Here is a 23,596-nt window from a genome sequence, read left to right on the forward strand (position 1 = left end):
CACGATTCAAGAATAACAGAGTTGATGCGATGATAGTCAGCCCCATCATTCTAGAGAGTGAGCGGTGGGACCCAGATGGGTGTCAGAGATGCCTACCTTTTGGGGGAAAAAAATTGACGAAGAGATGATGATATGAAAAAAGAAAACGGTAGCTAGTAAACTTACTGAGAGTTGTGATCAGTGGTAAACGCTTAGGAATATCAACCATCTTATATCTATATCTATATAAATTTGAGAAGGGGTTTTTAGCAGAAACCCTTTCAATGACTTCTAAACTTCTCATTCTTTTTTCTAGATTTTTGTATTTATTTTAATACATAAAATGTAGTGAATAATAACCACCTTATCACCAATCAAATTTAAAGTTCAAAAATTCCCACTATCTCTTAATTCACCCTATAACCACTCCTATATTTCCTCCCACGTTTCCCACTATCATCATACCACGTTTTAGTATATGTACATTTCCGCCATTAACTACCTAGGAGCGATCATACACTTCTCACAAAAGAAAGCAATCTGGTTCTTCTTCTTCATTCACTTCTGATCTTTTTGGGTCCAAGGAGTCCTCTGCTTCATCCTCTTCATCGATATTTGAGTTCATCTTGGTGCCGTCTCCAAAGGTATCTGCCTATTCCTTTTTTTGGATTTCTTTATTTGTTAATGTTTTAGTATGACTTTTTTTGGGCTTATTGGAATTAGAAGTTTCTGTTTTACATCATAAATATTGTTTGTGTATGTTAGAATTTTGCAATCTTTTAGCCATTGGAAAATACTATTAACTTACGCCCTTTTTGACCAATGAAAACTGATGCAGCTTTGGTACCACAACTCCGGTGCTCTTCTTAGTACGCATCATACTTTTTTTCTTGAACCTTCGGCAGACGTCAAGAAGCCGGCGGTGACTACCTTTCAGTAAGTGACCCTGCTCATTTAGGTATTGATTAGTATTATTGTGTTTTTTTAACTTTGCCCCACTTATCTGCTATCCCAAATTCAAGTTGTCCTATTATTTAACATATTAAAATTTTCCACTCAAAATTTGTAGGGAACCCATCTAAAGTTTCCTCACCATGGAATATGCCCGCCTACAAGCATTTCAACAACAACTAGATTTCAAACTCGCAAGATTGCAACGGAGGAAACATTTGCTTAGGAAACGAAACATACACCGCAACGATTCCACACACCAGTTGGAAAAGCTTCATCAAGTTTGCGCTGAAGAAAGATAAATTTCAAATCAAATCCGAAGGACAAAATCCAGGCTACACCGATTAAAACGTCGCTCGCACCAAATTAAAAAATCTGGTATCATGTTTTCTTTAAATATTGGCATTTTCATTGTAATTCCAAATATTAGTCCCAATATTGTAATATTTTTTTATTTTTGATTATTTCCAATAATATAATATGTCTATAATTTTTTTCCAACCCTTATACTGATCGACTTAATTCCCTCACCCTCTCTCTTAGTTTCTTATTTGTTTTTGGTTTTCTATTAATTTTGTAAATGTATTGATTTTGTTTCTTTTGTGAGCAGTAATGGAAGATATTATGTGCACAACCTTCATTAGAAATCAACCTTCTTTTCCAGGTCGGTCCCTCTACCTTTTAAGTATGTTTTGCTTTGCCTTTCCAGGTCGGATATTGCTTTGGAATTTTTCAGAACTTTTAACAAGGTCAAATATGTTAAAATTAAAACGCAAAGAGCGAAATGAGAATTAGTCCAAATCATGATTGCCTAAAATCCTTTTTTTTACAAAAAAAAAGTGATGAAAAGTACGTGAAATTATTAAAAGAATATATTTGGAACTCCATCTCTTAATTCTCTTTTCTTTACCTATGCAAGGGATAGAGTTTCTTCTAACTTGAAAAATAAAAAATGCAGAAGCACAGCCCACGCCCCCCATATCCCCGCAACCCTAACCCCCACCACAGCCCAGTAGCCCACGCCCCCATATCCCCCCCTTCCCATAACATAAAATATACGGCTAAATTCTTCTGCAGAAGCACCAAAACATAGAAGATGAAGGTAATTCTGAACATTATCAAGTAAATTTCATAACTAGAGTCTTAAATTTCAATATCGGTAAGCATTAGAACAGTCTTAAAAGACAGATGGTGTTTTTTTTTTTTTTTTTGGGAAATGAAGTGCTCGATAGCACATAGATTTTGTTTCAAAGTAAAGTTGGACAAAAAAAAGTTAATCATTTGATTTAATTGAATAGACTTAATGTCTCATTAATTGTAACATAATTAATGGGATAGACATTAATGGTCAACATCAGGAAACGTTGGAAATTCATCTTGCATAGCAATAACTCTTACGTGAAGAGGATGAGAAGAGACTAAAGAATTCAGATACCAGTGTAGCAGTTATTGCATTAAGATTGGTACAAAAGGAGTAGTAACAATTATGAGCATACCTGATCTAGAAATGCACCCTTTTGGTTTGCTTGAATCCAGCTTGAAACTGTCGGCTGTTCTAATGCAGATGCTATTGACAAAATGACTAGCCATTTCTTCCAGGTTCTGAATTCTTCAATATCGGGAAGCATTAGCACAGTCTTAAAAGGCAGATGGTGTTTTTTTTTTTGTTGGAAATGAAGTCCTCGATAGCACATAGATTTCGTTTCAAAGTAAAGTTGGACAAAAAAAGTTAATCATTTAATTTAATTGAATAGACTTAATGTCCCATTATTTGCCATATATCCCATTAATTGTAAGGTAATTAATGGGATAGACATTAATGGTATTTGACAATTAATGGGATAGACATTAAGCACATAGATTTGACTTCTGTAGTACATCAAGCAGCATGCCAATTGTAACGTAATAATAAGAAAATAAAGAACAGATGCTGAAAATGAATTTATGAAATTACTTTGTAATTTTTCAGAACTTTTAACAAGGTCAAATATGTTAACTGTAACGTAATTAATGGGATAGACATTAATGGTATTTGACAATTAATGGGATAGACATTAAGCACATAGATTTGACTTCTTTAGTATATCAGGAGAGGAAACAACAACGGTGTTTCACCAGCAGCCATCCAACTCCAAACTGCAGAGCTCTTGCAAGACTAATAATACTACCTGGATTTATATCATCTGGGTACCATCTTAACTCTAACGCAGTTCTGTGTTTCCACATTTTCTACTACCATATATGAGTCCAATTCATGTTTATTTCCAAGTTTTTGTTTACCTTTAACAGTACTTTCTTTGTGATTCTATTCTGCTACCTGCTGCAAGAGTACAAAAATAGTGTCCTTTTGGCTATACTCTTTATTAAGTTACGAACATTTCCAAACTTCGATTCTTTAATACATATGGTCTATCCAGTCGCCTTTAAGCAAATAATCACCCCTGGCCTACTCTCAAATACAGCCTAATACATTAGTATTGGCAACAATAAACATGAGACAGAGAGACCCAAAAATGTATTAATTTTTCGTGCGGTATAGACAGCAGATACGCTTTTCGTTGTGAATAATAAGTGACTGTACGCGTTTATTTAATATCCACACTGACAAAAAGCGGACATATACAGAGAGAGAGAGCCATCACTTTTCAAAAATGCCTGATCATCTGACTATCAAGCATCCACAGGAGACCAAGTTCATCTATAAAGTTACCTTTCCCTCCGCAGTCCAGACTTAAAAAACTTGATCCACGGGGCCACATTAGTCAGAACCATATGATCAACTGCTATTTTTTTCACCGAATTTAAAAGATCACTCCAATAACATAAAATATATGGCTAAATTCTTGTGCAGAAGCACCAAAACAAAGAAGATGAAGCTAATTCTGAACATTATCAAGTAAATTTCATAACTAGATTTTCACAACAAACCACACAGATTATTATTCACTACGAATAGGATGTTTTGGGAAGAAAATAGGATGCTATTGTTGCCTTAATTCGCCAGAACAAACGGTTTCAAGGAACGAAAATGGTATTCAGCTATGTGAAGGTCATTTTTCAAAGACAGTGTGTATGCATTGTAATGACGTGGTTGCCACTGTTATTAGGTAATTAATTTCATGTATACTTAACTTCAATATATTTTTCTGTATTGCATATAATATTTTATTTGTCAAACAGGTATAACGTTAATATACAAATCAGAGATTCCAGTGGTAATATGCATATTAATTTACAAGACAGACATGCACGATTTGTATTTGGTTGTGATGCTTCTTATCTCAGGGCATTACAAAGGAAGGTAGAATTTCTTAATATATGTTTATTTTTTATAGTACTATTTATAAATTATGTAAAAAAATACACTAATTTCGTACGTTGTTAATTATCAGGAAAATAATGATAGGTTATTCGGCCAACGAATTAATTCATGCATAGATCGTGCATTTTCATTTGTAGTACGCACTCCACAAAATTCAACAGAGTTAATTAAATCACCAATTTTGGCTTTCGTACTAAAAGTGGATTGGTGTGAAGAGTGTTCGCACCTTCAAGGAAGATTATCAAATCGAATGCTTAGTATTTGTAAGTATTTCATTTTAACCACATTCAATTACATTCATTTGTAGAAATATATCATTCCCTTTTTTAATATAGATTTTATTTTTTTTTCAGGATCCATCTTTCGAGAAAAGACAGTTCTTGAATGATATACACATTCTATTATATTTTAAACTATTGTTAAATAGATATTACATTTAAATTTTGTTGGTTCAATTTTTTCACCTTTATTTGTTTATCATTTTATTTTTTTCAATAATATTAGCACCGTGCGTAGCACGGGTATTCACACTAGTATGGGGAAACTAAGAAGATTTCCGTACTGATGTACTCTCTGTTACTTCCCTTTTGTAGAAGCCAAGCTAATAAAACGTGCCCAAGAAAATTGGGTGTCCGAACAGAAAAATGAATATATTGTGTTATAAAACTGATGCTAATGTGATATAGATTTTGAGTTATTTGTGTGATAGATAATATGTTAAGAAAATAGGAAAATTAAAGAGTTGAGAAAAGTAAGAAAACAACTATTATTCATGAGTTTATTGCCAAAATAACTCTCCTTCCAAATTTGAGGTATATACTCAAAGTAACTTAATTTTAAAATTTATGGTTAATCACATTTTATCCCATTAAAAAATACCTCATTTCTCAGTTTACCCCCTAACCTTTAATTTTGTTCACTTAACCCCCTTTAGGACAAAATTGCCCTTGCATTATTTTGACTTTTCATTTACCTTATTTTCCTTTCTTTTATTTCTTTTTCTCTTTCTTCTTTATTTAATTCTTCCTCTTTCCCACAAAAATCTTCACCTTAATGATTGAAATTAAAAAAGAGGAATTGTAGAGATATATCTTTTCCTTAAATGATTAAAAAAAATTCAAATCACTTTCCTAAAATACAATTTTTTTAGCCTTTCAATTCTTTTAATTTTGGGTTTTCCTCTTTCCTTTCTAGTTTCTCATTTTATTTCCAAGAAAATATCTTAAGATGAAATTGTGACCTGATTAATAATTATCAATTGAAATTTGTGACACGTGGCATCATACAAAAAATCAAAATTAGTTTTTGATGTCTTTTAAACCTTCGCCCAAAAATATGCGATTACAAACTCAAAACAAAAATTTTTGTGGAAATCGAATTTTCTATTGGGAAGGATGATAGAGAGAAGAAAGAGAAAAAGAAATAAAAGAAAGGAAAACAATTTCATCTTATGATATTTTCTTGAGAATAAAATGAGAAACTAGAAAGGAAAGAGGAAAACCCAAAATTGAAAGAATTGAAAGGCTAAAAAAATTGTATTTTAGAAAAGTGGTTTGAATATTTTTTTGATCATTTAAGAAGAAGATAGATCTCTGTAATTCCTCTTTTTAATTTCAATCATTAAGGTGAAATTTTTTGTGGGAAAGAGAAATAATTAAATAAAGAAGAAAGAGAAAAAGAAATAAAAGAAAAGAAAACAAGGTAAATGAAAAGTCAAAATAATGCAAGGGCAATTTTGTCCTAAAGGGGGTTAAGTGAGCAAAATTAAAGGTTAGGGGGTAAACTGAGAAATGAGGTATTCTTTAAGGGGATAAAATGTGATTAACCCTAAAATTTATTACCTTTATGATCCATTTTTTGCCAAATAGGCTGCATATATACCAGGATGAAAATAGGGGCATGCTCCATTTCTCTTTTCTATCTAATAAATTTCTAGATTTTCTCTCTGAACCTTCGCGCGATTTTTTCTTTTCATTATCTTTCTCTTGTCAAACGTAATTCTGATAATTCAATATTTATATTAACAGCATCTAAAACTTTAATATTATCCTTATTGTTGTTTCAATTGATGAAAAATATTCTTCTTGAATTGATAATTTCAAGGTAAACAAAAATTATTCTCTTGTCTTTTTTATTATGGGACATTCTTACAGGCCTTCAAAATATTTTGATTACTAACTGTTTAATAAATGATTTTTCACATCATGTGTTTGATAAAATGTTTATGAGGAACCACTCTATAACAATATAGATTCATGCCTAGGATGTCATTTGCCTTTTATGCTTGTAAATTACATATACAATAATCCAATAATTTTTAGTTTGCAATTAAAAATTTGAAATTTTTAGCTTGATTACTCTTTGTAAAAGTTATTTTCAAGGAATAAGAATGATAATATAAACAAATATAATAGCTTTGAAGTTTTTGTAACTTTTCTTATTATTGCTTACAATTTTCATTGTAATTTTTATATGTTTTAAATTTAAATTTTGAAAAATATTTGCAATAGGTTTGATGCATTTAAAAAAATGCAGAGACTAATAATAGCAAGGTCAATAAATAGTATAATTTGTTTTAAATAATTATAAGGAAATTATCAAAATTATGCAATCTTTTTGTGCCTCTATAATAAAAAAATTTTAATTTTTAGTTCTTGTTGGAAACTATAGACTAAATTAAAATTTTCCTTTCCTGTTATCCTATATAACAATTAGGATAATTACGTGACAACAATAATATCGCTATGGTAATAAAAAAGTGTTATTTTGGCAAAAAACTTATTATTTCATTCACTCAAATGGAATCTCAATTTTCTATCTCTTTTGATAGAGAGGGGGTAACCCCTATTTATAAGGAAAAATATAGCAGTTACTCTTTGAATTTAATTGTATAGAAAACTTATTCTTTTTATCTCAGATAAAGATAAAAGTACTACAACCCACATTTGAACAATATATTAGCTTCTTTCTTTCCCCCCTCCAAAGGTTAGTTTCAATATGATTGTTAAACAAGATTTTAGCACATCAAGCCAAAACTAGACAAGCAACTATAAAAACACTGAAAATGCCAAAATTAATCTCCAAAACCCTAGTACTTGACTAGAAAAATAGCACATAAGGTACACAAAATCAATGTGTCAAGTTGGTTAGACAAGTACTCTAGAAGAATAGTTTAATTTATGCCATAACCACAAAAAAAAAAAAAGAAACTTACAGAAGTGATCCCTATTTCAGGGTAAGAATGCCATCGAAGTGAGTTAAACTTGAGCAGTATCATACTCGAACTTGAACTTGATCACTATCAGTGTTATTCGAGTTCGAAAAATTTGAGCTCGAATTCAGCTTGACATAATGGAAATTAAGATCGAATTCAACTCATTTGAGTTCGAGTAAACTGCAAACCTTATCAAACTTGAGCTCGAGTTTTTCTTTTTTGTGTTTAAATTTTTTACATTTTAAATTTATCAAATTATCATTTTGTCATCCATCGCTTTTTTTACTGAACATTATCTAATGTAAATTTATTAAAACAAGAATCCATAATAGTCATTCCATAATTAAAATATATAATGTATAAATAATATAAATACGTGATTAAGTCCATTGAATACTCGAGTAGCTATTATTGATGTTCGAACTTGACTCATTACACGGTACAAATAACTCGAGCTCAAGCTCAGATTCGGTCAAACTTAGTTCGAGTCAAATTTTTTGATTAAGCCGCTCACAAGTTACTCACGAGCGATTTGACCCGCTGCACCCTTGTTTCTGGGTGGGGGAGGGGGGGGCTAAACAAACTGCATCCATACTTGAGGGGAGTTCACCATAATTTGCAACAAACTGTAACCCTTTCCCCGCCAAAACCCACTTATGAGTGATTGACAATTTTGAGACACCCCGGTCTATTCTCTGTTGTACATGTGCTGCCACTATATCCCACCTGCATTTCCTTCTCCTGAGTCTTGACTGGTAGTTCGAGTTTTCTGATGATCCCTCTCTCTCCCCGAAAACCCCCCTTCAATTCGTCCTTTTGGGTCTTCCCAGCTAACAGGAACACACCCGAACTCGTATCATTGACAGCATGGAACCAACCTTGGGGAATGACATCAGTGGCCAAGATTCACGGCCATTAATTGAAACCGAAAACTTCTCCCATGATCTTCAGGAGCTGCGGTTAGAAAATGAATCCATGGTCGCCGAGATTGAATCCTTTCGTGCATCATATCAAACCCTCCAATCTAGCTACACAGAGAAAGAGGAAAAGGTAGCCCAGATCAATCAAGAAAAAGAAGAGCTTTTTAAGCAAAAAGCTGATCTCTTGGAGGCCATTGAAGAGTTATCGAGCGAAAGAGACTCCCTGCGCGATGAGTTCACTAAGCTTGAGGCCTCTTCGAGGGAGCAGGAAGTTGAGGGGGTGCGGGAAAAAGAGGAAATCAAGGAAGAACTTGAAAGTTGTAAAGACAGACTCGAGGAGCTGTTGAAGGAGAAGAATGAAAAAAATCAGTATTTTTCCCAAAAATTGGGCATGATTAAGCAAGGTTTGGCTAGGGTAGTTGATCGTTTAGATGTAGAAGGGGAAGAGCACAGCAATGAATTGGAGTTAAATGGGGATTTGGGGTTGGAATTCAAGGGGATTTTGGAGTTACTAAGTAAAGTTGAACTGAAATTGGATGAATTTACGGAGAAAAGGAAGAAAGAAAAGAGGGAACTTGAGAGTAGTTTAGTTAGCCTGACAGAGGAGAACAGAGATATCAATAACTTACTGAGGATCGCCCTAGTGGAAAAAGAAGCAGCGGAGAAGAGCTTAAATAAGCTAAAGGGGAACAATGAACAGAAGAGAGGGGCTATCTTGCAAATTGCTGAAAGAAGTTTGCAGAAAGTAGGTTTTGGCTTTATAGTCGGAACTGGAGGAAATGAACTGTCATCTGAAAACTCTGCTGCTAATTTAGCTCCTAAATCGGATAGTAGTGAATGTGAAGAGGAGGCTGTTAGTTTGGTAAGGTTCTGATTTTCATTCCTGGTCAATAAAATATGTAGTGTTGGCTATGTTTTCTTGTCTGAAAAATGTTGACTCTTGTTCATTCGGTTCTTCATTTATATTTGTAAAAAATTGTACCAGAATGTTTCTGCAGACGTTTGTAAGAAAAATATTTTGATTAACGAGAAGTTGCTAATTTTAATTTTGCAATTTTTCTCTATAGAGACTGCACGCAAGATGTTGCCTGCCTATTACACTTCCAGACATCAGTCTTTGGCTTAGCTCTTCCATACAGTAGTACACTGCTCATGCTATTTTATTTAGATGACTTTTGTTGGAATGAAACAGGTTGTGACCCACTTACAGACAAGCACATTTCATACACCGATGTGCACACACACATAGAGCTCGATTAAGAAGCTCTAATTATCAACTATTGTCTGTACTGAGTGCCACAGAGGGATAAGGTGCATTGCTTCATAGTGCTAACGAGAGGTCTAATTTTTATGATGTTTATTCTCAGGCTTCAACTGTGGAGAGAATAATGAAGAACTTGCGACTTGAAATTACCCAATTAAGGAGGTCTTTGGATGACTCTAGGTAACATTTCACGATTCTCATAAAAGTATACAGAGGTTCGATTTTCCTTTTGGCCATTGCCCTGAGGCTGTGTCAGAGGGGAAGTTGGGATGAGTTACTATTTCCTTGAGCGGTGAATGAGGATAATTAAAGGGATGTATTTGTCTGACAGGGTGAAAATAACACTTGGGCAGTTCTTGCTGAGTGAATTTCTTACTATGAACTTCCATATTCTTGCACCTTTTTTGATCAGAGAATGTTCTGCCTGGCACTAAAAGGGTCCAGAGATGAAATAATTGTAAGCTGGAAAATAGATAATAATTGAAGCCCGATTCAAAAGTGGAAAAAATTTAAAGCTCGCCATTTTACTTTTCTTCTATAATCTCAGCTGGACTGATGCTTTGATAAATTTGGGCATCACTTTTGCCATCTGTCAATAAATACTCCTCCTTAATCCATGTCTCAACAGGTATATGAATCTCAGATACATTGTTTAACCTACATTTCTACCCGGTATGATTAATTTATTTTTGTACAGCAATCTGGGAACTCGGTTGTTCTGTTAGTAGTGAGCTCCGAATGTGTCAACTAGGAGATTGTTAGCAGTTGTGTCGTATTCCTGTTTCTAACCGGAAAACATACAAAATTGTGTTTCTATTGGGATGTCCTCTGAAGATTAGTTACCTGGGACAAACACAAAGCGTTACAGAGCTGCCTGGCATAAGTTGAAGGAGTCTTCTTCTTTGATATCTTGATACTCGTTTACTTTTACTGTCATCTTTATCTTCTGCTTTAATCCTCCTGGAGCAACCTTTTCAACCTTATTATACATCTAAAGTAGACTAGGATTCTTCTGGCCTAACAAGTCAAAGGTAAAGTCATAAAAGGTCTTCCAGAGTGACAGCTACGTCTGTAGACTGAATTTCATGACGAGAATGACCCTAGTATGGGCAATTTCTATTTCTCGCTTTGGTCATTTTAAGTGAGAACGCATCTTCTGTGTATCAGGCTTGCAGAAAGATAATGTTATTTAGGGTTGCCAAGCCAAATGGTACTCAAGCACAAACTGTTTTCACTTGAATATGCTATTCTCTTTTTGCTATTTAACTTCTTAATTCCAATCACTGTCAGGTCAGAATCTGAACGCCTTCAGAGTCTAACAGAGATGCAAGCTCATAAAATGGCAGAATATGTTATGTACATCAAAGAGCTCGAGGACAGGGAATTGATTTTAACTCAAAAGGTTAGCATCTTTTCCCTTAACTGAGATGGTTATTCATTTCACTTTTCCTTAGCCTTCTGCAACTGAAAAAAGCAGCATCTTCTTTTGCTTTTCTTGTTAAGGTTGAAGAACTCCATGTAAAAATTATAGAAACTGAGGAAGAGGTTGCAAGGTGGAAAGAAGCTTGTGAGTTGGAGGTGCAGGCTGGAAAATACTTAACTGAAGAGCATGAAAAAGTGGTAATTGATCTGCTCCTAATTTTTATCAACGTTTATTGTGCTATCTTCTCCACTGGCTACACTTTTCTGTTGCAGTATTTCATGATGTGCTTCTTTGGTGAATGATCAATATAGGATCAATATAGGATCAATTTAGAAGTTGGTAACTGGAAGCAACTAAATAATTATGTTAAGCAATGTTTCTTCTTGTCATACTTAAATTATACAGTAGATTGTTAAGAGATCTAAACTGGTTTATTGGGAAGAGGCATCTGAAACTCTTTAGATTTCTGATATTGTCTAATCTTTTGGTGCATTCAACAACTCCATGCATAGCCACTATAACTTGGCTTGGCTTCCATCAGGGGGGGAAAGAAGTTAAAAAACAGACCACTTATGGATCTTCCTCCCATTGGAATGGGGAAATAAAATGGACAAAGAAGAAAGACCTCAGTAGTGCATGCCCATTGCCCGCGTATAGCTTTGGAATTCCATGGTTCTGATGGATTTTGATGGCCGTGTTCCATTAGGTTCACATTCTACAACAAGAACTAGAAAAGACAAGGACTGCTTTGCATGTGTCAAAAAGCAAAGTAAAGCTCAAGGACGAGCTAGTAGCCACTGCAATTGCTGCGCAGGAAGCAACTGAGAGATCTCTCCAGCAGGCTGACAGCCGTTCTGCAGGACTCCTTGCCCGAATAGAAGAGCTGACAAGAGAGTTGGAGGAAACAGAGAAGAGGGAGCGGGCTAATCGGCATAGAATCAGGCATATTTGCTGGCCATGGCGAGCTCTCAAGTTCAACCCTGCTAATACTGCAAATAGTACTGTTAGAAATATCAGACGGATGCTACCCGAGATGCAAGCCTTGCTACATGAACGTCTCAGTGTCTAGCCTTGTCAGACCAAATTGAATGTGGCTAAATTGCACGAGTTGTAAGATGGCACATTCTAGCTAGATGTGGAATGTCTGTACCTTTAATCCAGTTACGTGACGTTGTTCTACTTCTTAGTAGAGATGTGGAATGTCTAGGGCATGCAAAACTGCATGCAAATAACACTCCTATCAGCTCAATCTCTTTTTGAACTTTTCTCTAAGGGCCGGTGACAAATGACATTGATCCAAACGAAATAGTGCAATGCACGGCACTGCTATTGCACTTCTTTCATTTCTTAACATACTATTCATCGTTTGGTTTTGTCATAGTTACAAATGAAGAATCATAATTAATGGATCGAGTAAAGCGAAACTGAAGGCTGAGAAAGTGACCCTGTACAAGATATTTTATATTCTTAACAAACCCAACAAAAACCAGAAATTTCTCTAGGACATTTGTTTCTATGGCAATTCATTTTGCCATAGAAAATCTTCAGAAGGCTCGTTTTCACGGCAAATCATTTTGCTTATACAAACTTCTTTGAAGACTTGATTTATGGCATATCATATCACCGATGACAAGCTATTCAAATGCCAAATCAACTAAAGAGATCTCCAGCCATCTTCTTCATCATTCCTTTGACCTGTGCAACCAAAAGAAATCTGATATAATTAAGAAAATCCAAAACATGCTTCAACCAAGTCTTCCATTTTGTTCATTTTTCTCATTGAACATAAAAATGTCAAGGATTACATAGTAAATTCATAGCATTTGACAATGTCAGCAGGAAAATCAGATAAAAAATATATGGAATGAAACGTAGAACATACTTGCTTAGCCGAAAGACCAATGTCTTGCAAATCATCAAGCTGTGAAGCAAGACATTTAACAATATCAATCATCAACTCCCTAAAAAGCATGGCAGCATAAACTTATTCACTAATCTTTCCCTTGAAGAGCACAAGAAACTCACACTCTTGAAAGGTTCTGGAGATTCTTCACGAAGTTGAAGAATGTAGGTAGCTCTTTTTTCCCCAATACCCTGCGGATGAATATCACATTCAACTTTGAAACAATATAATTGAACACCACGGCCTTCTGAAAAGGAACTTAAAAGATCAACTCACCCTTAATCCTTTCAGCTCTTCTCTGCAAATACAACCAAAAGAAAAAGTAAATTAGGATTATGCACATATAATGTAGGAGATGACTACTGACATAAGCACCTGAGTTGATTACCACTGTCAACAAAAATTACTTATTCATGATAACCTACCATGCAAGTGATCCGTTAAACATACTAATGTATACGTGTTAATCAAAGAAAGTAGCAGGACAGTAATTTAATTAGCCCAATGCTCTCTACAATATAAAAGTAAAGCCAAGTATGGTGTCCATAACAATTTGAAACTTATGCCAGTCCACATTGATTAGCAAAATTTGAGTCACATCCCATCACTTTGTGAAGCTAAGATTATAGGTTGACAGAGGATAAGTGCGGGAATAAAATGCAGCTGGTTCATTTCTGTTGACCATCAAGTGGAAGGCTCACAGAAATTTCAGGAATATAAAAGAAAGCATTTTCATGCAATTTCTCAATGTCTAGTGCTTTTAACCATACTACAGATACAATTAAAACAGTGGTGAATTCTCAATGCCAGATGTGAAAGGCAGAATGATGGAGAACAGAAACAGGTTAGAGGAACAAACTACTTACTTGCTAGCAGAGTTTAAGAACCTAAGGTATTCCTGAACAAGGGAATCCTGCAGCAAAAAGAATGGGATTATTAGAACAACACATCACACATACAAACAGCACAAAAACAATCTACACATAATAAAGCACAGAGCTTAAACCTTCATTCCAGAACTGCGCTTACTGAGCAGTTCCCAAGGACTACTATATTTTGTGATCTCCGATCTTTCAGTAACTCGTGCACCATATTCAAATATTGGGGTCTTTGGCTCAATAACATTATGTTGTGCATCACCATTATCTAGCATCTTTACATGTAATGGAGTTGAAGAACAGAATGATTTCAAGCTGTTTGATAGTTGTCTTAATCTCTCACTAAGTGGAGGTGATCCATGCTCATTCAATGTCTCCTTTCGTATGACACTACCTGTCATGTAAATATTGTGTAAAGAAAAGAGATGACACAACTTGATCCTATAGTTGGAGAAGTTTCAATAACAATAACAGTGCAATACCATCTTGCAGAGGAGATTTCTCACAAACTACAGCAGGAATGAGTTCCAAATTGTTGCTTCTTTTGTGTGCAGAAATGTCCTGAGAGATTTAAAAACATACTCAAAACTAGAATTGCAGAACATATTTATGAGGCACAGAGATCATTTATGCTACCAAAAGCAAATGTTTTTTAGTTACAAGTAAAAGCTGAACTAATGTATTTTCCTTAGCTGCAGATATTTGTGATGGACATATCATCCTAGTTGCTAGCACAGAGCTTACCTTCTCAACTAAGCCACTAGATTTTTGACCATCAAAGTACTTGGGAAATCAATATGGTGCAGTAAAAAGTATATTGATCATGGCAAATCCATTCATATCTACCCTTAGTTGGAAAGGATTAAAGCTGTACTTATTCTTGAGTTCGAAAGGGATATAATGATACTGATCTTACATTTTCCTTCAGTTCCGGATCCAAACTAAATTCTGGATTTGACTTTTCTTGAAAGACCTGCAATACAAAGAGATCATTTCTATAACTGACCAATAGAGTCCCTGTGTTATTATTAGGATACACTGAACTTAATCTTACAAGTCCGTCAGGTACAAAGGCTGAAGGATTATCTAAAATCGACTCAACCTGCAAAGCCTGCAGATTTAACAAATAACGTGACTCGTTATGACTGGCAATTAATAATTGCTTCTTCAACATTGTAAATTATACTCGAATACCATTTCACTGTGTATTGTACCTTCTTCAGCTTGGAGGGTGACACAGCTACAGACTCTGGAATTGACTTTTCCTGAGAAACCTACAATACAAAGAGATCATATTTGTAACTGTACCACACAATCCCTTTGGTATTATTAGGATATACTGAACTTGATCTTACAACTCCTTCAGGTACTAAGGCCAAAGGATTATCCAAAGTGGACTCATCCTGCGAAGCCTGCAGATTTAACGAACTGCATGACTCACTATAACTGGCAATTATTGACTGCTTCTTCAACAATATGCATTATAGTCGAACACGATTTTGCTTTGTATTGTACCTTCTTCAGCATGGAGGGTGACACAGCTGCAGCTATTTCAGGTACAAATTCGAGTTTCTTGTCTGAACAATCATCTTGTGGGAGCCTTGTCTACATTGCATACTGAAATGAATTAGAATTCATTGAATATATTTTTGGTTCTTGATATTTGTAAATTTCGCTGTTCCTATCATGTTTCAGATCAAAGATAGCCTATTTGTTACAAAATAAGTGAAAAAGCAAATGAATGTTGATTATTCCAAAAAGAAAAATAATGGACAGGAATCAAATAATTGATGAGTAGTGATTGAGCATATTTCTTGGAACATGAAGATACAAAATAGGGAAAACAAATGGGAGCGATAATGAGGATTAACTGTTGGTAAAAATTACCAACCTCAAAGATGAGTACCTGATTAGAAGTGATATTCTTCCCCTCTTCAAAAAGTTTCCTTCAAATACACGGCAAAAAAGAATATTCAGCAGATATTTAGGATATATTCTTTTGATCGTGTTATAGGAATAAAACGTGCTATACCTTCCCTTTGACACGCAACTGGTACCCTTTGCAGATAAATGCAAACTTGAGACTGCTGGTTGTCTAGCGGAAGGAGTACAAAAAGGCTTCATGCTATTTTGTGATGAAAGCATCTTGAATCTAGCTGAGCTTTTAGCATTATTGAGAGACTCAGTCAGTACATGATTTGTACTTTGACATGACCTGGAAGCTAAACTCAATGTGCGAAGAGTGTCTTGGCAAACATGTGGGTTCTACAATGAGAAGAGCAACTATTTCTATTAGATACAAAATAAGAAACTAAGCGTGGTAAAACTGGTCACAATAATAACTGAGATCCATACCAAACAAGTGAGCAGCACTACATGACCTGTGCCCCTGAGTGACTCCTTAAAAATGTGAGTAAGTTTGCTCTCACGGTATGGCACATGCATCTCATTGGCATTAAGTGCATAAACAACATTCAGTAAGGTGTGAAGGGACTTGTTAGTTCTGTCAAGAAGTGCACTTCCATCTCTACTAATTCTTCTGGAATCCTCATATCCTGGTAAACAGCGCATAGGATGTTAATTTTGTTCTTCAAAATTCCTAACCATATAAGATTAACTAGAGAGGTATCAACCTGCTAAATCAACAAAATTCATCTTTCCCACAAGCTTGGGTGTTGAGTTATCATTCATTGCTAATACATGTATTATTAAACATTTATGGCTCCTTCTTGTATGCTCATGTGGTATCTTGTGTGCTGATTTGCTGATGTTCGACATACTAAAGTATATATTCTGAAACTCTAAAATGGATTTCACAGGAACCTGGAAAAAGAGAAGAAGAAAGAACGGTCAAAAAATTGAAAAATCTAACTATACTTTTCTAGTTTCGTGAACTCATTTGCTGAAAATTACTTTAGATAGCCCCTTAAGATTTATTTTCCCTCGGCAATCTTCAAGTACTTGTACTTCAGAATGCTTGGGATCCAGAAGATCATAAGCATGCTCCTGCTGAACCTCAAAAATAGATATTGAAACTGACTTTCCAGTCTCCTCAGCTTTTGAGAGCAATTCAGTCATCGTCATTACAGCTATTCCTGGTTTGTTTTCAGCACCCTTCGTAGAGACAGAAAATCATCAACAATTTCCGAGAAACACAAGAAAATTATGGCCACACAGGGCGAGAAATAACAGAACAAAAACCTGAATCGTGTAAGTTTTTCCACTTCCTCTAGCCCCATAAGCTATAATTGATGCATGTCCACCATTGAGGACATCCGAAGTCAAAGGCTCTATCTCTCTGGCAAAAAGTGTACCTGTATCCTCATCTTGTTCATAACAGTAGTCCAGTTTATACGATGCTTCTTTTTGACTGTAAGAACAAGACAAATATCGCAAGTGAAGCTTCAAAACTACGAAAGTAAAATCAAGTCGGTAGAACTAAAATTGATTATCTTATGCTGAATGAGTTAAGAGAAGTTCGAATTTTGTTCCACTTTTCCAAAATCTAAACCAAATAAAAAATTAGAAAGGTAAATTTCTAGGAAAAAAAATGAAAAAGTTATTCCATAAACTGCAACAGATATCCAACACTCAGTAACATGGGATTCTAGACTTAATATTAAGCCAATAGGCAATGAAGAAAAATCCGGACTTCAATATACAACTTCAGAACTACATCAAGAACACAAAATCTGAACAGAGACCTGAAATAATCACAAAAGAAGCAGCATAACGACAAAATAAACAACGCACTGATGTATTTGTCTCTTCCCAGATCATTATTTGAGCAGTAATTTCTATAAGAAACTCACAAGCCCAAGAAGGAAATTGCATTACCCCGGCCCGTCTCCCACAAAAATTAAAAAAGAAAGAAAAGAAAAGGGGAAACGAAATTAAGCAATTTGAAATTCAAATTCAAGAGGTGAAGAAATGCTGGCGGCAATAAGTTTGCAGTACCTATTATTGAATTGGTCCAAAAAAGAGAGCGTGAGCGTGGTTTCAGATGAAGCCCCGTGGTGTTCGGGTTTGGAGACAGTGATCCAAGGCTTCGGAGAATCATGACTGAAAGATTCAGATTCTTGGCAAGTGAAGCCCCTGATTCTCCCAATTACTCTCACTCGTCTACGAGATGGGTTTACTCCCATTTTAACTTTTAAATTCTGATCTGGGCCAGGCGTTGATGAAGTCATTGCAAGCAAAATTGAAGAAGCAAGAAGCTCTAAGTGCGTGAGAGAGAAAAGATTAGAGGGAACTGAAAGGGAGAAAGACGGCAGTTTGATTCTTAGCAGTATTGTGGGTTTGCGACATGGATAGAGTAGCCGTTAGTCTGCTCTGAGAGGAGCGAGCAGGTTTTCAAATTGTACGCCTTTGGGCACTCTTCCTCCTCCTATAGGCTCTCTTTATTTATTACAGGCCACAAGGGTATTGTTGTCCAACTATTTCTATCCTGTGCCACAGAATTATGAGACGGTCGCGTGTGATTGGATAGGTGATTATTTGAGATAAATTTTTTGAAAAAAAATTGTAACACTTCTTTTTTAATGTGATATATATAATATAAAATAATTCTTAAAAAATATATTGATGATGCAAACAAATTAATACGTATAAATAAAGTGTAAATAAGATGCTATTCGCAATTTTTATATACATAATTTCTACGTTGAAAAAAAAGGAGAAAAAATATAGAGAATTTAGAGATTGGATGATATTTTTACCTCCTTTCTTCTTTTTGGTATTTTATCCGGTACCCAAGGTATACAAGAAGTAAACTTCTAATCGTATATAGTGTTATCCTGACTTCTCTCGAGAGTTTAAATGTATTTTTTCAAAAAAAAAAAAGAAACGAAATGAATTAATATATTTGTGGACCGAAGAGGAGGCTTCTCTTATATGTTTCTGCTATCTACATTATTGTTTATCCTTAGAAAATTTAAAAGAAAATAAACGATTTATTTAGTGTGTACGCTCATAAAATGTTAGTATAAGATTAATCTGAAAAAAATTAACAGACTCGTTTACCGGAGACTTGTACTGAGCTGGGCAGGCCTTAAAAATCAAACCATCACCAACCACATCTGGTCCAGCCCATTTTGTTAAGCAAAAGACGGCCGGATTGCAATGGCCAACGAGTAGCGACAAAATGGGCTGGACCAGCAGTGGCCAACTTGTATTTTGTTTTTAGCTAATGTGGGCAGAGGTATCTAAAATGATTCGCATTTTTCATGTGGTTTTCGTACACGTGTGTACTTTTCCAGGTGACTGGAGATCGAAGTGACGTACATGATACTACATCGGAAGTTCACTGGGTTTAGTTTGGCCAAGTGAGAAAAGGGATAATAATAAAAAAAAAAAAGAAAGAAAAGAATGGAGGGGAAGAACAACAGCAATAACAGCGATGGAGTGAAGAGAAATGTAGGGGGATGTGATGTGGAGGCCCTGAAGAAATGCTTGGCGGAGCATAAAGAAGATTACCACCTCAAGTGCCAACCCCAAATTGAAGCTTTCAGAGGCTGTTCTTTGCACAAGTTCACCCCTTCCTACTCCTTGTCACCCCGTCCCCGCCCTAATTCCAACTCCACCGCTACTTCTCTCGTCACTGAGCTCTGATCTCTGCCTTTTTCTTGTAATCCTGACTTGTTAAGATTCTGCTCTATATACAAATGTGAAATGTGCTGGTCATATATGTAATATGTACTGCAGATAAATTTGCACCAATATGTCATCTCGATTGATTGTCGAAAACAGGACTAGCCTTTTAAAGTCTTTTTTCCTATTGATCAACCATTGTTACCGGAAAAAGAAAAAAGTTTTCTGGGCACTTGGAAAATACAATGTACGCACTTCATAATTGTTAAGGAAAGGCGATTGTTTAATGGGGATGTTGTGGAATAGTAAATTACTCATTCCTTCCAGATGTTGTTGATGATTCATTGTATGTTGCCCTAGCATCAGGCGTTAAACTAGTTTTCTTGAGCAATTATAGCTGCATTTTTTCAGGGACGCAAGCTTGGTCTAAGTTTCTGGAACTGGGATCGGTCTTTAATGACCGTATACATGTATACAGAAACGTGTGTGAGTCAGGGAGTGACTACTTCGAGGTCTAGAGAATGCAATGCTTAATGATCTGATAATAGAATGCAATGTTTTGGGAGATCATCTGTGAATTTGGTACGATGTTGCTGCTAGCTTATGTGATTGTATGGTCCCCTCCAGAGGATCCAATCAAAATCAGGGATGTTTCTGAATGATTTTGTCTGGCTCCAGATTGTGCTGCTGACTTTTAACTTCCTTGTCTTGCCACCTTGAATCACAACAATAACATCTTGGTGTTTGTCATTCACGACATGGATAGACTCTATGAAATCTTTATCTCCACTCAGAAAAGGTATACAGAGCATGTTGACAAACTAGGATGATCTGTATTTCGTGGACCAGAGATGAATTATAAAAAAAGAAAACTTCCCCTAGCCAATTGAAGAAGGGGGTTTCGTTTTCCAGTCTTTTAAGCAAGTGTCTCGAGCGGTTTAGAGGTAAAGATCCTTTCATTGGCCTGAGGCCAGGGGTAGACTTCCGGTAGAAACATGTGCTTGCAGAATGGAAAATCCTTAAAGAACTGCTGCTGTTAGAGGTCGAACTGGGAAAGTCAAACGCCACGGCAAATCATCAGCTAAGAATTTTCTACGACTTTTTGTAGCTCACACCGAAGGTTATTTTAGTGCAATTTGCAGGGTCAGATGGACGTTCAGGGGTGGGTTTTTGAACATTGACAAGAGAAGTTGCAGGAATTGTTTTATAGGGTTGGAAGTGACAAGGAAGGCAAGTCCCGAAAATTTACTAATCTAAGTCTCGAACGTAGGTCCAATCTATGCGTCCCCAAAAAGTTTGCCCGTCCCTTAATCAAGAGAAGAAATTTGTGTCTGAATTCATATTATATAAACCGTGTGCAGCCCTGCAGGCCCATAGATTTTGCAACATAGAGATAGTTAAACATCATCAATGTTATGCTATAAATCTAACTAAAGCGTTTCCATGAGGGCAATCTCCTTCCATGGAACACATATATGGCCATCATTTAAGGCCGACGCCTCCCAGCTTCTCATTGAATCGAGCCCGGAAATATAAGCCTGATGAGAAAGTCGGTTGGGGCGTATATTCTGCTTCCAATTTTTATTCAAGTGACCTCGTTGTCATGTTTGTTGGCTTGAGTGAGTGGAGGAGACTTCCACTTCAAGAATCTAAGGTGAAGAACGCAGTCATTAGTACGAATAAACTAGATTTGACTGAAATGGAGATGACCAGCACACCTCCACTATTCCTGCCTGCTGCTGCCCATCTGCTGTTAGAACTTTGACCTTCTCTCTTAGTCAAAGCCATATTAGCAACATTTGCAACGTCAAAACCTTCAAATAGCATATTTATTGTCTTCTTTTTTTGAGGTCTAAGACATTGGAGTTGTCTGTTGATGAAAGTTATAGCCCCAAAATTCCTCTCATGAGTCATGATAACTTGTTCCAGGACCTTGGCTCACCTACTTGGAAAATCAAATTTTATTATGCATAGCCAATGAAAGATGCTTCGTGGTTATATCCTGCGAAGTACTTAGCCTATGCATTCTTTTCATGGACAATTTTTTATTTTTTTGGTCATCTATGGCGCAAATGGTGAAGATAAACTTAATTACACAGTTGAATTATTCAATTCAGAAATCATTTTATGCCGAAAAAATTACTTGTCCCATTTGTACGAAATTTATTCCACTCCATGTGCTCTTCGTATTGTTCCACTTCTCCAAGAACATATAATAAACACCAAGGGCTAACATTTCCTCTATTTAAGAAAGATAGCAACCTGCAACTAAAGAAACATACACTTCACATCATGCCTGCGTCCCAAACTTCGGTAGAACTTCCTGTTTTGGATATTTCGCAGCCCTTAAGCCCATCATCTCTCTCCTCAATCTCTGTCGCCTGTAAAGAATGGGGTTTCTTTCAACTTAGCAACCATGGGATTTGCCCTGACTTCCTCAAGAGGTTGCAGTTCCTTTGCAATCATATTTTCATGCTGCCTTCTGATGATAAACTTAAAGCTGGTCCTTCCTCGGAAACAAAAACGTATACTCCTCACTTCATTGCCTCCCCTTTTTATGAGTCCCTCCGGGTTTCTGGTCCTGACTTCTTTGCCTCTGCGCAGAGTTCTTCAGAAGCTCTCCTGAATCATCCCAATCCAGAATTCAGGTAAGCCAAACAAATTTTGACGTGCAAAACTTATCCTTTGGTAACTTATATTTTCTTTTGTGAAACCGCAAACATCCTTAAGTAATCATGCAGAATTTCAACGATAATTACTCCCTCTTGTTTATTATTTTCGCTTTTTTCCCGTTTATCAAGTTCCTTTCTTTGTGTTTTGGCATACGAGAGAGAGCAGCACTTAATTCTGCAGTAATCATGCAGAATTTCAACGATCATCGTTTCACTCTAACTAGTTTATTTAAGACTTGAAATACATGTACTTTGTATGTAGTACATGATATGAAAAGAATGTGTTAATATTTGAGCGATTTAAAAATGTGGATGAAGTGTTCTTTTCATGTACTGCTTAACATTAATTCGCATTATGTTCGACGGAGCTCATTCTGTTGATCCATGTCTGTTCATCTCTAGTGATGTTCTGCAAGAATATGGGAGCAAGATGACTGACTTATCCAGAAGGGTAATTGAGATCGTCCTGGAGTGTTTGGGAGCTGCTGCTGATTTAGGGAGGAAGCTATCATCTGAGTTCGACAATTGTCAAGGTTACTTCAGAATAAATAATTACTCATCATCCAGGGAGGCCGAGGCCGAGAGCATGCAATTAGACGAGGTTGAAGGGCTAGGAATGCACACCGACATGAGTTGCATAACCATCGTTTATCAGGATGAGATTGGAGGCCTTCAAGTGAGGTCTAAGGATGGGAAATGGATGGACATAAACCCGAGCAATGGCAACCTTGTGGTGAATATCGGTGACTTAATGCAAGCTTGGAGCAATGGCAAGTTGAGGTCATCCGAGCACAGAGTTGTTCTAAGACGATGTGCAAATCGATTTTCCACTGCTTTCTTCTGGTGTTTTGAAGATGAAAAGGTGATATTTGCACCTCATGAAGTCGTTGGTGAGGAAACTTCAAGGCTCTATAAACCTTTTGTCTGTGCAGATTATCTAAAATTTAGGGAGAACAGTGAAAAGGGCAAGTTTGAGAAAGTCGGATACACTGTACAGCATTTTGCTGGGATTAAGACATGATATCAATACTTTCTCTATGGACTCTTACTGTTTATAAGATTTCATGTTTTCTATTCGATATATACTACTGTTGGGAAAGCGTCCAATGAGCAGAAAGAAGTGTGGCAAGTGATAATCTTTCCTGAACAATATACTTGAATTACTTACAAGTAGAGTAACAGGTAACCCAATTTCCTTATCAAAGATCTGTAATACTGGAGCTTGAAATGTTTACATTTGACCCTTATTTTTCTTTAGAAATGTTTTTTCTTTTGTAGACTGTCTTCTACTCTGTTGTGTTTATGAAATAGTGAAATTGATTATTGATGGGCTTCTTTGTACAAAGCTTGACCTTCTGCTGATTGCATCCGGAGCCACAATCACCTCCTTCCCTCGGAAAATTTCAGCGGATCAAACTTCTGCAAAACGTTTTTCACCTTTCACCCGGTCTCCGCGATGTTGTTGAACTTGAGCATAGCAA

The 23,596-nt window shown here is 36.0% G+C and overlaps 3 protein-coding genes across 5 annotated transcripts; 2 read left to right on the top strand and 1 right to left on the bottom strand.

The window, feature by feature from the left end:
• The first annotated feature begins 8,233 nt into the window (after positions 1-8,233).
• LOC113762517 (uncharacterized protein At3g49055) lies at positions 8,234-12,345 on the top strand. Its single transcript, XM_027306001.1, has 5 exons — positions 8,234-9,248; positions 9,754-9,830; positions 10,941-11,052; positions 11,154-11,270; positions 11,780-12,345. The coding sequence occupies exons 1-5, from the start codon at positions 8,334-8,336 to the stop codon at positions 12,140-12,142; spliced, it is 1,584 nt and encodes a 527-aa protein (XP_027161802.1). The 5' UTR covers positions 8,234-8,333; the 3' UTR covers positions 12,143-12,345.
• Positions 12,346-12,364: 19 nt separating this feature from the next.
• LOC113762516 (kinesin-like protein KIN-10C) lies at positions 12,365-18,204 on the bottom strand. Of its 3 annotated transcripts, none has more exons than XM_027305999.1 (19): positions 17,812-18,204; positions 17,056-17,224; positions 16,768-16,968; positions 16,488-16,677; positions 16,210-16,409; positions 15,887-16,119; positions 15,761-15,800; positions 15,370-15,459; positions 15,210-15,266; positions 15,069-15,128; positions 14,909-14,965; positions 14,771-14,827; positions 14,337-14,415; positions 13,983-14,248; positions 13,843-13,889; positions 13,253-13,274; positions 13,099-13,167; positions 12,956-12,994; positions 12,365-12,768 (listed from the first exon to the last, which is right to left on the bottom strand). In XM_027305999.1, the coding sequence occupies exons 1-19, from the start codon at positions 18,042-18,044 to the stop codon at positions 12,724-12,726; spliced, it is 2,154 nt and encodes a 717-aa protein (XP_027161800.1). In that variant the 5' UTR covers positions 18,045-18,204; the 3' UTR covers positions 12,365-12,723. The 3 variants fall into 3 exon arrangements, with proteins under 3 accessions (XP_027161800.1, XP_027161799.1, XP_027161801.1); XM_027305998.1 differs by having other exon boundaries at positions 15,746-15,800; XM_027306000.1 differs by lacking the exon at positions 15,210-15,266 and having other exon boundaries at positions 15,746-15,800.
• Positions 18,205-21,735: 3,531 nt separating this feature from the next.
• On the top strand, positions 21,736-23,136 carry LOC113762710 (gibberellin 20-oxidase-like protein). The gene is made up of 2 exons (XM_027306274.1): positions 21,736-22,091; positions 22,518-23,136. Exons 1-2 carry the CDS (start codon positions 21,736-21,738, stop codon positions 23,134-23,136), a joined length of 975 nt encoding a protein of 324 aa, XP_027162075.1.
• The last annotated feature ends 460 nt before the right edge of the window (positions 23,137-23,596 follow it).

The sequence above is a fragment of the Coffea eugenioides genome, chromosome 2, assembly GCF_003713205.1.
Source record: "Coffea eugenioides isolate CCC68of chromosome 2, Ceug_1.0, whole genome shotgun sequence".
Taxonomy (NCBI): Eukaryota; Viridiplantae; Streptophyta; class Magnoliopsida; order Gentianales; family Rubiaceae; genus Coffea; species Coffea eugenioides.

Excerpts from the sequence above, each read along its gene's own strand:
- LOC113762517 (XM_027306001.1), top strand. The coding sequence starts at position 8,334 with ATGGAACCAACCTTGGGGAATGACATCAGTGGCCAAGATTCACGGCCA. Across the intron at positions 11,053-11,153 it reads AATTGATTTTAACTCAAAAG|GTTGAAGAACTCCATGTAAA; the intron begins GTTAGCATCTTT and ends TTTCTTGTTAAG. Across the intron at positions 11,271-11,779 it reads CTGAAGAGCATGAAAAAGTG|GTTCACATTCTACAACAAGA; the intron begins GTAATTGATCTG and ends GTGTTCCATTAG.
- LOC113762516 (XM_027305998.1), bottom strand. The coding sequence starts at position 18,044 with ATGACTTCATCAACGCCTGGCCCAGATCAGAATTTAAAAGTTAAAATG. Across the intron at positions 17,225-17,811 it reads TTGGACCAATTCAATAATAG|TCAAAAAGAAGCATCGTATA; the intron begins GTACTGCAAACT and ends TTGTTCTTACAG. Across the intron at positions 14,828-14,908 it reads CCTTTGTACCTGACGGACTT|GTCTTTCAAGAAAAGTCAAA; the intron begins GTAAGATTAAGT and ends TTTGTATTGCAG.
- LOC113762710 (XM_027306274.1), top strand. The coding sequence starts at position 21,736 with ATGCCTGCGTCCCAAACTTCGGTAGAACTTCCTGTTTTGGATATTTCG. Across the intron at positions 22,092-22,517 it reads CATCCCAATCCAGAATTCAG|TGATGTTCTGCAAGAATATG; the intron begins GTAAGCCAAACA and ends GTTCATCTCTAG.